Here is a 13,919-nt window from a genome sequence, read left to right as displayed (position 1 = left end):
ATCATTTGTAACCTTCACTAAAGCTGTTTCTGTGCTGTGATGAGCTCTGAAACCTGACTGAAACTCTTCAAATAAACCATTCCTCTGCAGATGATCTGTCAGCTGTTTGACAACTAGTCTTTCAAGGATTTTTGATATGAAAGGAAGGTTGGAGATTGGCCTATAATTAGCTAAGACTGCTGGGTCTAGAGATGGCTTTTTGAGTAAAGTTGTGTCGTTGGGCAAGACGCTCCACCCGTTGCCTACTGGTGGTGGTCAGAGGGCTCGGGGGCGCCAGTGTTCGGCATCCTCGCCTCTGTCAGTGCGCCCAGGGTGGCTGTGGCTACAATGTAGCTGCCATCACCAGTGTGTGAATGACTGAATGTAGTGTAAAGCGCTTTGGGGTCCATAGGGACTCAGTAAAGCACTTTACAAATACAGGCCATTTACCATTACCATATGGAACATGATTATAAACACGGTTGTTATTATGAGATATTTGTGTGAATGGGTGGATGACTGGATATGTAAAGCGCTTTGGGGTCCTTTGGGACTAGTAAAGCGCTATATAAATACAGACCATTTACCATTTTAAGTATATTAACGAGCCTTTAAGTATAAGTTAACCAGCTTATAGCATCATTAAACGTCCTTTCCTTCTTGTGTAGAATAAACACATCCACCCTGTCCAAAGCAAAAACAGTGCCTTTGCAAGATGAATAAATCTCTCAGTATGAAAATAACAAGCGTTTTCATTGCTCTGACATCTGGAAGAAGAACTATATTTCAGGGTTGATTAAATACATAAATGATAATTGTGTTTTTAATTTTAATTTTTACACTTTATTAAGTCAAGTCAGTATTTTTAAAACTCACAATTAAGCATGCCGTATATAAAGTGCTGCACAGAAAACAAGAAAAACAATCAATAAAAGAAATAATTACAAGATAAATAAAAGCAAAATTATGATCCACATAAAAACAATTCAGAAGAATAAATTGGGAACCAAGAAGGATGGGAAATTAAAAGTAAGTAATAGGATTCACAGAAAGACAAGTCCATTACATTGATGTATTGAACTTGCGGAGCTCTTTAGCTGTGCTGAACGACGGGTTATGGAAGAAAAAGGCCAATGACGTGTAGCCGGACATCAGTGACCCTCTGCATTTGTGCAAAAGATCATCAAAGATGACTTTTAACACTTGGTTTTACGACACCGCCCCCTGGTGTCAGTACGCAGGTTAAACGTGTAGAGGCTGGTCTGCTGAGCTCTGTGTAGCATCTGAGTGCTGTAAGTGTTTCCTGCAGCAGCTTGGGCTCAATTCTGCCTCAAGCTTTACTCTGGCAGTCACTCGTCTCTCACACTCTGCCTCTTCTGTTCCCAGTTGCTTCCCAAAAGCAAAAGGATCTCCTCCAGCTGCTGATGAACTCCACTGTCCTTGTTCTGTTCTGCTAAAGTCCAAACTAGTGTTTCCATCCAAGCAGGTGGACTTGGGTTTAGTCCAACAGTGGGACAGGATCCTTTATCTGCGGGGAAGTGCCTGAATTATATTAATGACCTGCACATTAACAACCTGGCCAGTGAGCTGGTTAGTAAAGAAAACCAAAGAGTGAAGGGGCCAGAGCAAGATGATTAGCAGTGAATGGACTTTCAAAATAAGAGCAAGAGAACCAGCCTAAATTGGGTGCAGAGGGTTTTTCTTGCAGACAGATTTGAAAAATGTAAAAATACTAAAATGAATCACTCGGCTGGGACTGATGTAGCTGGCGAGCTGCCCGAGTGAGGTCTTTGTGTGGGAAACACTGAAGCGTCTCATAAGGGATTATACCTGTCTTACCTAATGCACAGATATCTTCGTAGCTTACCTGGTTGACTTCACCTCAGGCTTTCAGCCCACGCTCCCCAGCCTCCTGCCCATTTATCATTTATGATCAAATAATACATAAAAAACCAGAAGAGTTTTATTCCAAAGATATTAACATGAAGCCTCACCTCAATGTCTTCTTCTGTGTGTGTGTGCAGAGTGTGATGAACATGATGCACGTGATCAGCGTGCCCTACTCGCTGATGAAGGTCAACCCTCTGTCGTGGATCCAGAAAGTCTGCCAGTACAAAGGTCAGGCACACACACACACACACACACACACACACACACACACACACACACACACACACACACACACACACACACACACACACACACACCTGTCACTCATCTTAGTCAAGTCCCTCCATTCACCTGCCTGTCAAATAGATTAAATGCTAATTTCACTCTTTTTCTCTGTACGCGCATCTCCTCCTGCAGCCAAGGTGGCCTGTGTGAAGTCCAGAGACATGCACTGGGCTCTGGTGGCCCACAAAGACCAGAAGGACATCAACCTGAGCTCGCTGCGCATGCTGCTGGTGGCCGACGGATCAAACCCCTGTAAGGTCGCGCTCAGCCTTCACAGCCGAGCTCTTTCACTAACGGGGGAGTTTAGCGAGGTGTATTCCAGATAGAGAATGTCAGGGAAATGAGAAAAAAAGCAAACTCTCGGGATTTCAGGAAACTGGGTCACTTTACAGGAATAGAGCAGGATGTGTCCGACTGCGCAAACTTGGTACATGAAAAGGTTTTCAGCCTAACATGAGACAAAAATACAACAGCTTGGAACCAGGAAGTGATGTTTTCACCATCCAGACTGATGGTTTGTATCTTTAAGTTCAGTAACTGTTTAACTGGTTTAGCAGTGACCACAGAAAACTTGTTTTTCTGCATTAAGCTGCAGTGACTTGAAACTTGCATCATGTTGCATCATGTTTGGCACGAGGCAGGATTTTCAGGTCATAACATTTATTCTGAGCAGGTGCTGTCTCATGGTGCCTTCAGGTGTGCTCTGACATTAGAGGATCAGCCCCAGGATATCTGGATCTGGTTGGTGATATTTATTTGAAAAAATCAAAAGAGTTTCTCCCAAAGTTTCTCATTTCAGTGTGATAAGCATTTATGAGACATGAAATTCAAACTTTTCTATCTCTGATGAAACCTTCCTGAAATTCCCCACAAATAATGTAGAAATTTGGAGACAAAACAAATCAAAGGAGAGGTGAAGCAGCGAGAGACACAAGTGTGTCGGTACACCTTTAATCTTAGCATATCATAAACACTCAGAAATCACACAGGTTTGTCTGTCAGTGACAAACATTTTCATTTGTAGTCAAGCACACAGATGGATGCACGATAACCACTGTGGACTGTTGAAAGCAGCAGTGATAGTTGAAGGGAAATGTTATGTTAACGACACAAAAAGGTGTTGATTTGTTTTTTCAGTTTATCTCTCTTCACAGTTATGAATACACACTTCATTTTTACCATTCATTTACCAAATAGATAGAAAACACACAGCTTTCTGGCAACATTACTGACTTTTAAATGCTCTGACATGGTGACACATGTTAGCCTGAGTGCGCTGGGATGAACTCATATTCCTGCCCTAAATAATTATTTCAGCTGATCCCTGCATACAGCTGCCCTCCAATGAGAAAATAAGAAACCCAAAAACAAAATATGAAACCAGCCGTGCGCTGTTACCTGTGCTAATAAAATAGAAAGAAACGTCCAGCACCTGCCCAGAGACGTGGTCATAAAAAGGTGACTGGCCTGGAACATTTTAAAACTTCAGTACAAAAGGTCTTTTGAGTGTTTTTTAATCACATTCAGGGATCTGGTACATGTGATTAAAAGCCTTTCACATGACAGCTCTTTCAATTCTGCACGTGTCAGGAGCTTGTGGGAAAAGTGGCTCGACACCTGAACTGAAGCTGTCCTGACTCAGTTATTGTTTCTGTCTGTCAGGGTCCATCTCGTCCTGCGACGCCTTCCTCAACGTCTTTCAGACCAAAGGGCTGAGAACTGAAGTCATCTGTCCCTGCGCCAGCTCCCCCGAGGCCCTGACGGTGGCCATCAGGAGGTACGTAAACACAACCTCCACGTCACAGATTATGCAGAGATGTGCAGCAGTCTCACATGCATGCAGCCAAGTTTCATAGATTCACCTGAAGAAATGGGAATAAGTGATGTGTTTAGGCAGCTAGTAGCAAAGTGCCTAAAGATTCAATTTAAAATTGCTATTTGTCTTTGATGTGTAGATACAACACTGGTTCATCATTTGAGGCGTCTGTTTTATGCTAGAACAATCCAAAGGTCGGTGTTTAGTGGAAAGAGAATGATGGGGCAGGTGGACTGCGACGAGAATGAGTGAAACAGCAGCTGCTGTCTAAAGAAACACGTAGAAGCTAAATTGAAATACATGAGCGGTTTGCACAGTAGTGTGCTGTACTGCAGTGTGGCGGTCTGTCAGTTTGGACAGATGCGAGCTGTGTCAGAGGATCACCTGTGTGTGTGTGTGTCGGGTTGTGTGTTCAGGCCGGTGGAGGACAGCAGCCAGCCTCCAGGTCGGGGCGTCCTGTCCATGCAGGGCCTGAGTTACGGCGTCGTCAGGGTCGACACGGAGGAGCGGCTGTCGGTGCTCACTGTTCAGGATGTGGGGACCGTCACACCCGGAGGTACATCGATCTGTGTGTGTGTGTGTTGTAAGAGGAAGTGTGGTTGAGCTGGTGTAACTGAGATTTATATCAGGAAAATTACAAATACAGAACTTTAGTGTCACATTGAGTTTTAATCGTGGAAGCAGGAAGTCGTGGGGTACGTTTAAACAGCAGTATAATGTATCTTGGAGAAGACAAGGGTTTTAAACAGTTTCCTAAAATGATTGCGAGCTTCACATATGCCTGACTTGGGTTCAGGGAATTTGTGTTTCTACAAAATAAAAGCGGGGATTGTAATCGAAATGTGCAATTCAAGCAAAAATGTGACTGAATGTTGACGTAAGGAGCCAGCAAACTTTTCAAACTTTTTTCTCCTTTCTAGTTTTCCATCTATTGTAATTGAAGTTCATTAAATCGTAAAATTAGTTTAAGACCCAGCTTCTCTTTTTCATCAGTGTCCGGTCTTTAACCCCTTTCTCTCTCCCTGCTCATGAACGAGCGAGTTAAGCGTTGTTCTGCTGTACATTATGGAAACTCAGGAGTTTTCAGTACGGCTGCAGAGCCTGTAATCTGTTCTAATGAGCCGAGTTTTCCCCTCCAGGGTGAAGCCCACACATAGTTTAACAAGGTAACACAGAACATTGAAAAGCATTTAGGGCCAAACATCATCCGTTCAGGTCTTACTGAAGAATCCACAGACACCAGTGGCATTATTTGTTTGTCCCGTTTTACAGCAGATGGATTAGAGTAAAAATCTTCTCACTGATTAGTTTTAGTGCAGATTAGTCTGCAATTAGAGTCGTGAATAAAAATGCAGTCCACAGTTAAATGTGCTCATTGAGCTGCAAACTAAAAGATTTTAATGTTGATAATAAGCAGTTGCACTCAATAATAAAACGGTTTCATCTCATGGGTTAAAAGTAAATGAGTCGTCATTTTGGAGCTTTTCTTTAGTATTACGGGAATTTGATCACCTCTTACTGTGCTGCTTCACTCAGTTAGGAACCTTCCCAAGATAAAACTGATGCTCCAAAATAAAAGTTGGTCCTTTCCAGTCGGTCTGAGTGAGCACACAGGCAGCAACAGCCTCTGTGAAGTCGCTCTGCCCAGCGTTCACCACAGAGATCATACGTGCAGCACCACAAAGGAAACTAAACTAAGGAGCAAAATCTGTTTCCTTCAGCTTCTGTGGAATCTTGCATGCATTTCTCTTTGTAATGACTGAAATAAGATGCTGAAGCACGGGGTAAAAAGTGTTTGCTGAGTCACTTAAAACTGATCTAGATGCAGCATTTTATAGTTGTGCTGTGTAACGTGATACTTATCGCTGTCCGCACAGCCAATCCTAGAATCAGAAAGCTCGTGAGAGTGTGCCACAGGTACTGCTGTAGCTCCCTGGACTGAGCAGGCGACCAGTCTGCTGTAGGGCTAATGTAGAGGCTTGGCTTTGAACCCAGCCCAAGGCCATTTACTCTGTGCATTGCTGCTGGTGTTTCTCCAGCTTTCCTGCTCTCTCTCCACTAACATATTACAATTAAATCTAAGAAGCCCAAAATATTTCTTTAAAAAGGGACTACATTGTCACCAGTTCAGTTTTACACGGGTAACCTGGTTTTGCTGTGACACAGACGGGAGGGGACGTCATCTCGGGTTGGAACAACCTACTTTAAGCTCAGAGTTTAGCTTTGAGAAATGAGAGTCTCATAAACAGGTGCGTTTGGAGTGAATAATGTTCCTCCTCGTGCCATAAATAACTTCTTTTTAAAACAAGCAGAGACATTTCAGGAGTGTTAACCGTGTGTGTGTCTCGTCCTCCCAGGCCTGGTGTGTGTAGTAAAGCCGGAAGGCGTGCCCCAGCTTTGTCAGACCGATGAGATCGGCGAGCTCTGCGTTTGCTCCATCGCCACCGGGACATCGTACTACGGCCTTACGGGCATGACCAAGAACACCTTTGAGGTGAGGCGAAGTGAAGACATGAACCCAAACACTAAAAGCCAAAATAAAAAAACACTGTAATGCTGTAATGTCCTCTGCAGGTTTACCCGGTGAGCTCCAGCGGGGGGTTGATCAGTGAGTACGCCTTCGTGCGGACTGGCCTGCTGGGCTTCATTGGCCCCGGCGGCCTCGTCTTCATCACAGGCAAGATGGACGGGCTCATCATGGTGAGCGGGCGGAGGCACAATGCCGATGACATCGTTGCCACTGCACTCGCAGTGGAGCCAATGAAATTCGTCTACAGGGGCAGGTGAGTGTGAAGTGGGTGGGGTTTGAGGGTCACAATAGACTGTATATAAAAGATGAACGTAGGTCCATCCCTCGCTTGTTGTTTCAAAACAACAAGATGGCCACGGTGCACACGCTCAGCTTCACAATTCAAACAGAAGGTGTCTTAGTGGCCATCTTTTACCTCCAGTCTGTGGTCGTCGCCATGAGTCATCATAACTCTCCATTAACTAGAACGGCTCCTGACAGAGATCAGAGGTTTCCAGCAGTTTGTGACCTTTCAGTTCTGCCACCAAAAGATGTTTTATGTGTATATAAAATGTTAATGACGGACAGTTGTGATTAATAACAGCAAATTTGGTTTTGGAAAAGAAACAAACCTGAAAACAGTTTAGCTCAATTTAGCTCCAGGTTTTAAAATGTTAAAACACAAAGACTAAAGTTTGCTGGACTTGAAAATGTAATATTGCAGTCACACATTTCTCAAATGTCACATGACTCGACCGCCAGCGAATCGGTTTTTATTTTATTATCTTTTTTATCATCGTTCCCATCGACAGAAGCTGAAAACCAGCGAGATGTCCGACATCGGTACGTTGGCTGATAAATGCTGATACGCTGATAAATGAGCAATGCCATCGCTCATAATAAATCTAATAAAGTAGAGCAATAGTGGATGAATCCAGAAACAGTAATAGAGTGAAGTTTAATTGTGTCCACGGCCACCGAGCAGGAAATTCATCCTTTACCTGACAGCCTCTGATGACGCTTCCCGGAGCTATTTAAAGTTTCTACTCAGGGAGGAAGCAGCTGCAGAAACAGTCTCAGGAAACATGAAGAAGAAAGGCTGAAAGTCCATCAGGTTTCATTATACCAGCATCCATGTTTGCCTTTAGTTTCTGCTTTTGGGCTTCATTACAGGAAAAACGAAGACGACAGAGAAGAAGAAAATATGTAAAGAGAGGAAATATGCAGTGAAACAAGGAAAGGAAGCAAAGGATTGAATAAGGATGCAGGAAATAAGGTGACAAGGGTAGAAAAGGTGATATGCAAAAAAGAAGGAGGAAATCAAGAAAAGGACATGTAGTGAAACAGGGAAGTAAGAAGGAGTCATGGAAACAATATTTAGACATTTAGAAATAAAGGAAATAAGGAAACAAAGATGTTTAAAAGTATATAAATAAGGATGAAATGAAGGAAATGAGGAAAAGGAAAAATAAGGAAAAAGCAAAGGGATGAAATGAAAAAACAAACCAAGGGAATGGAAACAAGCACAAGGAACAGAATGAGCAAATAAGGGTGATAAGGAAGCAAGCTAGTTATAAGGGCAGAAAGAAGGACACATGAAAAGCCAAGGAGAAATGAAACAGACGAAGGAAGGAAGGGAAATAAAGAAGAGCGACGAGGAGGAAGAGGTTATGAAACAAGGAAAGCAAATGAAGAAGGATCCATGGAAAAAAATGAAATTGACAAACAAAGGCGATAAGGAAAGAACGAAGACTTGGGAACCCACCTTCATCAAACTGTCCATCTGCAGCGACCTCTCAGAGTTTCTCAGTGACCACTGCTGCGCTCCTCGCAGTGTGACATCACACACTCACAGTGTGAAAAAACTAAAGGAAACACATTTTTCACGTCTGGACACCAATCTAGATAATCCATCATAAGCTGTACTTTATTTATCCTTTGTGAAATAACTGTGTCACAAACAACAGGAACCGACCAGTCAGCCAATAAATAACAGAATGGAAAAAATAGATGATAAAACTCGTCAGAATAGCTTAATAAAATAAAACTGCTCTAGTAGAAAGAGCTCAATAAATAGTACAAAATAAAAGACAAAGAAAGCAGCTTGATGGGTAAAAAAAAGCTGAATAGAATTAACACAGTGGGATAAAACATTACTCATGTAATAGAAAACAAACAGGTTGGTGTTGCTGTCTGTGCAGGATAGCTGTGTTCTCTGTGACGGTGCTGAGAGATGAGAGGATCGTGGTGGTGGCCGAGCAGAGACCGGACTCCACGGAGGAGGACAGCTTCCAGTGGATGAGCCGCGTACTGCAGGTGCTTTCCCTGCACGTTCAAATGTGATGCAATGCAGCCTTATTGCATTTAGATCAAGTCTTATTTGAAATGTCGTTTTCTTGCGGTTATTTTGGACACTGTGTAGGACACTTGGATCGTGTACTGTGTTTGGTGTGTGTATTGTGTTAGACTACTCTCAGCAAAGCGAGTTACCCCATGGGGACGTTAAATCCCATCTGCAGTCTGATCAAACTCCCTCATGACTCTCAGGCCATAGACAGCATCCACGGGGTGGGTGTCTTCTGTCTGGCTCTGGTGCCGGCCAACACCCTTCCCAAGACTCCTCTGGGCGGCATCCACCTGTCGGAGATCAAGCAGCTGTACCTGGAGGGGGGGCTGCACCCCTGCAATGTCCTGATGTGCCCCCACACCTGTGTCACCAACCTGCCCAAACCGCGGCAGAAACAGCCAGGTGGGTGAGGGTCTGCTCAGGGTTTTTAGGTGGTAACCTTGTGGGTAGTTGTAGTTGTTGATGTGCTGATTGTGTCTGTGTGTGGCAGAGATCGGTCCCGCCTCTGTGATGGTGGGAAATCTGGTGTCAGGGAAGAGAATCGCTCAGGCCAGCGGCAGAGACCTGGGACAGACTGATGATAACGACCAGGTGAGGCAAACAGCTGCGTAACAAAGTCTCAGCTCAAGAAATAACATCACAACTCCGTTTAAACCAAGCTCTGCCCAAAAAAAGGTAACTTTATGTTGAAAAGCCGAGAGATCAGAAGATCATTGAGTAAGCGACAAGTTGACTGACAGGAAGACTAATCTGCTACACTTCTGATAAACTATTAATAATTCAGTCAAGCAAAATCATCAAATCTCTTTGACTCCATCGTCTAGAACATTTTTCATCTCTTCTATGTTTGACATCAAACAGAATATTTTGTATGAAAAGTCGTGTCAAGACTTCACCTTCATTTATGACTCAGTGAACTCTGATGGAAGTTGTTCAGTCCTCCATAAATATTTGCCAAACGAATCGTCTGCATAGTCGAATAACCACAAACACACAGACACTTGGACTCGTGCACGCTTTGTCAGGTACACACAGCTTCTGGGCTGGAGCCTCTTTTGTCTTCACAGATGCTTCATGCTTACATTAAACAAGGTGCTGCAATCCTGCTGGATCAGCAAAGATCAGAAGATGGGTACACTGCCCATGTCATAATAGCATGAGCGTGGTCAGCAACAATACTCTGGTAGGCTGTGATGTTTAACTGATACTCAGTTGATACTAAGAGTCCCAAAGTGTGCAAAGAAAATATCCCCCACAACATTACACCAAACCAAACAAGCCAGGATGGATGCCTTTGTGTTTTTGTACCAGATTCATCAGACTCAGACCGGAAACGTTTGTCTCCAGAGTATGAGCTGCAGGGGCACCCAGTGTGGTCCTTTGTTGCTGCAGCTCATTTTCAGAGATGCTCTTCTGCAGACATTGGCTGTGACGATGGGTTATCTGAGTTAGTGTTGCCTTCCTGTCAGCTGCAAGGCAACATGGCATTTTCACAAAGAAACCTGCCACTCACTGGATATTCTCTCTCTTTCGACTCATTCTCTGTAAACCCAAGAGAGGGATGTGGAAAAATCCCAGCAGATCAGCTGCTTCTGAAATACTCAGATAAGACACTTAAAAACCTTTCTTCCTCCGTGATGCTCAGTTTGAACTTCAGCGGGTCGTCGTTTTTGTGACTCCTCTATACTCTGTATCCTCCCTCTCATGGGTGAATACGGTGGTACGAGGTTAAAAACACATTTTAAAAAATCTATTATACAGTACTTTTAGGTAATTAAAATGTTGCTTAAAGTTTTAATCTTGCTGAAACAAGAAGTTGCTCCTCTTTACTTTAATAGAAATATTTTGATGTCGTGTTTTTAGGAAATCTGCTGAAATGTTAATGAGCAGCTACAGAACTGGGAGAAGTTGCAAATTTGACATTTTATGAAAACAACACATCTAGAAAAAACTGTTTTTATGAAAAGGACAAATTGATTTATGAACATAAACTGACAATGAACTTTCTGAACAGGCCGCCTACTTTTTCAACTGCCTGATGGAGTCAGATTTTCAGCATCATTCAAGTCAGTCAGTCTGCATCATTTAACTGCCTGTAAATATAATCTTTAGAGGCAGTTTTTTGTTTTTTTCACCTGCTTTGAAATTTCACCGCCTGTGATATTGATTAAACTGCTTTAATGTGCCGGGCAGAAGGCAGAGACTCAGCAGTAAAAAGCAGTAAGTGGTGAGTAAGCACACGTTGACATGGAGTTCCTCGATGCTAAAAACTTTTTGTACATGCGCTGCACTCCCTCTGTGCTATCAGCTCTGTTTCACTTTAATGTCTCTCTGCTTTGCAGTTTTATCTCAAAATGCTGATGTTGCAATAATTGAAATGATGGGAGAAATGTATCATTTTATTCTCCTTGCAAACGTGTTTGATGCACCTCTGCTGTTTCTTGAATTACATCAGCAACTTGAACTATTTACAGAAATCAGATCACACACACACACACACACACACACACACACACACACACACAGATTAAGCTGTCAAAGTGTGTGTAAAACAAGTGTTTATTTCTGTTTTGCAGTTTCTGTTCCTGTCCGAGGTTTTGCAGTGGCGAGCTCAGACCACACCGGACCACATCCTCTACACCCTGCTCAGCTCTCGGGTACCAGCACACTCGCGCACAACTGACCACCGTAAAAAATTGTACATTTTGAACCGTATAACCTGCTGCTGGTGAACTGTAGGTGAAAGATCTGTAGATCAGTCATCACGTCTCTGTGATGTTAAGATGCTGAATGCAAGGAGAATAAAAGTGGATTATAATCGATACCAAAACGGATCTTTATCCATGGAATCAGTGGCTTAAAATCAGGAATTTCAGGCTTCATTATCATGGTTAATTTAAGTAAATAAATAAAAACAGGTTAACGATGATTATGAGCTAATTCAAGCAAGTAGAAAACTGAATAATAATTATCCATAACTTTAAGCTTTAACACAGCTCCTCAAGTGGCCGTTAGATGAACTGCAGTTTTTGCCCTTTGAGTGTGGCAGGTTGCTTCTTGATGGCTCACACCGTTCCCCCCTCTCACCTCCCGCAGGGGGCAGTGTCCAGCTCTCTCACCTGTCTGCAGCTGCATAAGAGGGCGGAGCGAGTGGCAGCTCTGCTGATGGAGAGAGGCGGTCTGCAGGAAGGAGATCATGTCGCTCTGGTGTACCCGCCAGGTGAGAGACGATGCAGATGTTCAATGTACTTTTCAGGTAACAGCACCTGGACACTGCAAGCATCGTTCACACCTGTGTGTCTGCTTCTTCTGCAGGTATAGACCTGATCGCAGCCTTTTACGGTTGCTTGTACGCCGGCTGTGTTCCCATCACAGTGCGACCGCCTCACCCTCAGAACATCTCCACCACCCTGCCCACTGTTAAGATGATTGTCGAGGTCAGACTCTTAATTTGTCTGTTAAACCGATGCGGTTTCTCTTTCAGTCAGACCTCCAAGGTTCAAGCTCTCGCTCCCAGCTAATTCCAGACTCATATGGCTCTGGCTGACTTCTGATCTCCTCTGGGGAAAAAAAGGGGAGCTTAATTTCTTCTTCTGTCTTTCTCTTTCTAATTTTGCAGGTGAGTCACTCGGCGTGTGTGATGACCACCGCCGTCATCTGTAAGCTGCTGCGCTCCAAAGAGGCCATGGCCACGGTGGACATCAGGAACTGGCCCCCAGTGCTGGACACCGGTACAGCGTTTCATTCATATCCGCACAGGGAAATCACGCTACTTTAATTTAACATAAATGCAGGTGGTGCACAGCCGCCTCACAATGCAGTCTGAGTAGTTCTGGTTGCAGATATAAACCTAAAGAATGCACATTAAATGAAATCCTCTGCTGTGATGAAACCTGCCTTTACAGCTCCATCACTCTGTGATTTATCAGAAAATAAAAACTCGCTGTAGCTGCAAGTCTGTTATCAGTTTATTGAATTGATGCGTGTGGAAGTGTCTTTTCCACACCCCTCAGTCCATATCGCCGCTAGTGTTTGGTCTGCTGTCAGCATGGGTCTGAATCGAATGAACTGAATTACAATTTAAGCTTCCAATTATTATTAAAACAAAAATAATTCTGTTTCTTTATGTGCGTGTTATAAATCACAGACACTCTTTCCCTTTGTTTTTGCCCTTCAAGAAAAATCTCCAAATCGCTCTACTGAGTTCAGCTGAGCCAAGATGACTAAAAGCAAAGAATAAGATCTAGATCACCCTTTAAATAGAACAACTGGAACACTTAATGTTTTCTTCAGTGAACCCACTAAAGAAATTGGTTATCTGCACTTGCTGTGGTTTTGGGATCACTTAGGGTTCACTTCCATGTGACAGTTGGCCGCCTGTTTCAGCTCGCTGTCCTTCGTCCTGTGGTTTCCATCCAAATCTCTGGCTGCTTAAACTCACCCCAGAGAACCAAACCTTTCACAGCCTGCAGTCTGGAGGTGCAACTGCCTATTAATGAGTGCACAGAGCGGACAGGCTACATCTAGGCAGGTCAAAATTTCAAGACAGGTGCGGACCAGATTAAATGTGAGAGCCTTGAGTTTAGTGCACGCTGTAGAGATTTTCTTCCCAGCAACAAATCTCCAGCTAGTCAGAAACTGGTCAGATGAGAACATGTGAACTGTGCATGGATGATCATTTAAATATGAAGTTTGTAGGTTTGTGAAAAATATCAGAGGGACCAACATATTCCCTGTGACTGCAAAACAGAGATACATATTCAGATGAATATTCAGATACATGCTCTTCTCACACACATACACCCTAATGCTTTTTTTACTCTCATCTCCGTGTGGCTGTTTTGCTTTTTCAGCAGAGTACGAATACAGATTAAGAACACTTGTATATATGGATCAGGTGAAAATAAACACCGGTGGGTGAGTGCCACTGATTATAAAGGAATATCTCACCCAGCGTAACGCCGATACTCAGTGATGTAGGACGGGGATCGATCAGGCTGCAGTTGCACACACAGAGCTTGTTAGCACTGTTTGTTGTTGGTTCTGTCTTCCCTTGGGATTTGTTAACAGTGAGAGAAACACAGAGTATCACC

At 43.4% G+C, this 13,919-nt stretch overlaps 1 protein-coding gene across 3 annotated transcripts in view; it reads left to right on the top strand.

The window, feature by feature from the left end:
- LOC102204569 (disco-interacting protein 2 homolog C-like) overlaps window positions 1-13,919 on the top strand; it is a 73,401-nt gene that overhangs the window by 44,388 nt on the left and 15,094 nt on the right. For all 3 annotated transcript variants that reach the window (XM_013915823.1, XM_005752662.2, XM_005752664.2), the window contains 13 exons: window positions 2,004-2,097; window positions 2,287-2,406; window positions 3,817-3,931; window positions 4,387-4,526; window positions 6,328-6,464; window positions 6,545-6,753; window positions 8,681-8,795; window positions 9,027-9,228; window positions 9,317-9,417; window positions 11,403-11,483; window positions 11,923-12,046; window positions 12,142-12,263; window positions 12,446-12,557. In XM_013915823.1, coding sequence (XP_013771277.1) covers window positions 2,004-2,097; window positions 2,287-2,406; window positions 3,817-3,931; window positions 4,387-4,526; window positions 6,328-6,464; window positions 6,545-6,753; window positions 8,681-8,795; window positions 9,027-9,228; window positions 9,317-9,417; window positions 11,403-11,483; window positions 11,923-12,046; window positions 12,142-12,263; window positions 12,446-12,557 — 1,672 coding nt within the window. The remainder of the gene's footprint in view (window positions 1-2,003; window positions 2,098-2,286; window positions 2,407-3,816; window positions 3,932-4,386; window positions 4,527-6,327; window positions 6,465-6,544; window positions 6,754-8,680; window positions 8,796-9,026; window positions 9,229-9,316; window positions 9,418-11,402; window positions 11,484-11,922; window positions 12,047-12,141; window positions 12,264-12,445; window positions 12,558-13,919) is intronic.

This window comes from Pundamilia nyererei, unplaced genomic scaffold (assembly GCF_000239375.1).
Source record: "Pundamilia nyererei isolate P.nyererei 1_Seehausen unplaced genomic scaffold, PunNye1.0 scaffold00371, whole genome shotgun sequence".
Taxonomy (NCBI): Eukaryota; Metazoa; Chordata; class Actinopteri; order Cichliformes; family Cichlidae; genus Pundamilia; species Pundamilia nyererei.
The sequence above is the reverse complement of the archived record's forward strand: the minus strand, read 5'-3'. Positions and strand labels throughout refer to the sequence as shown.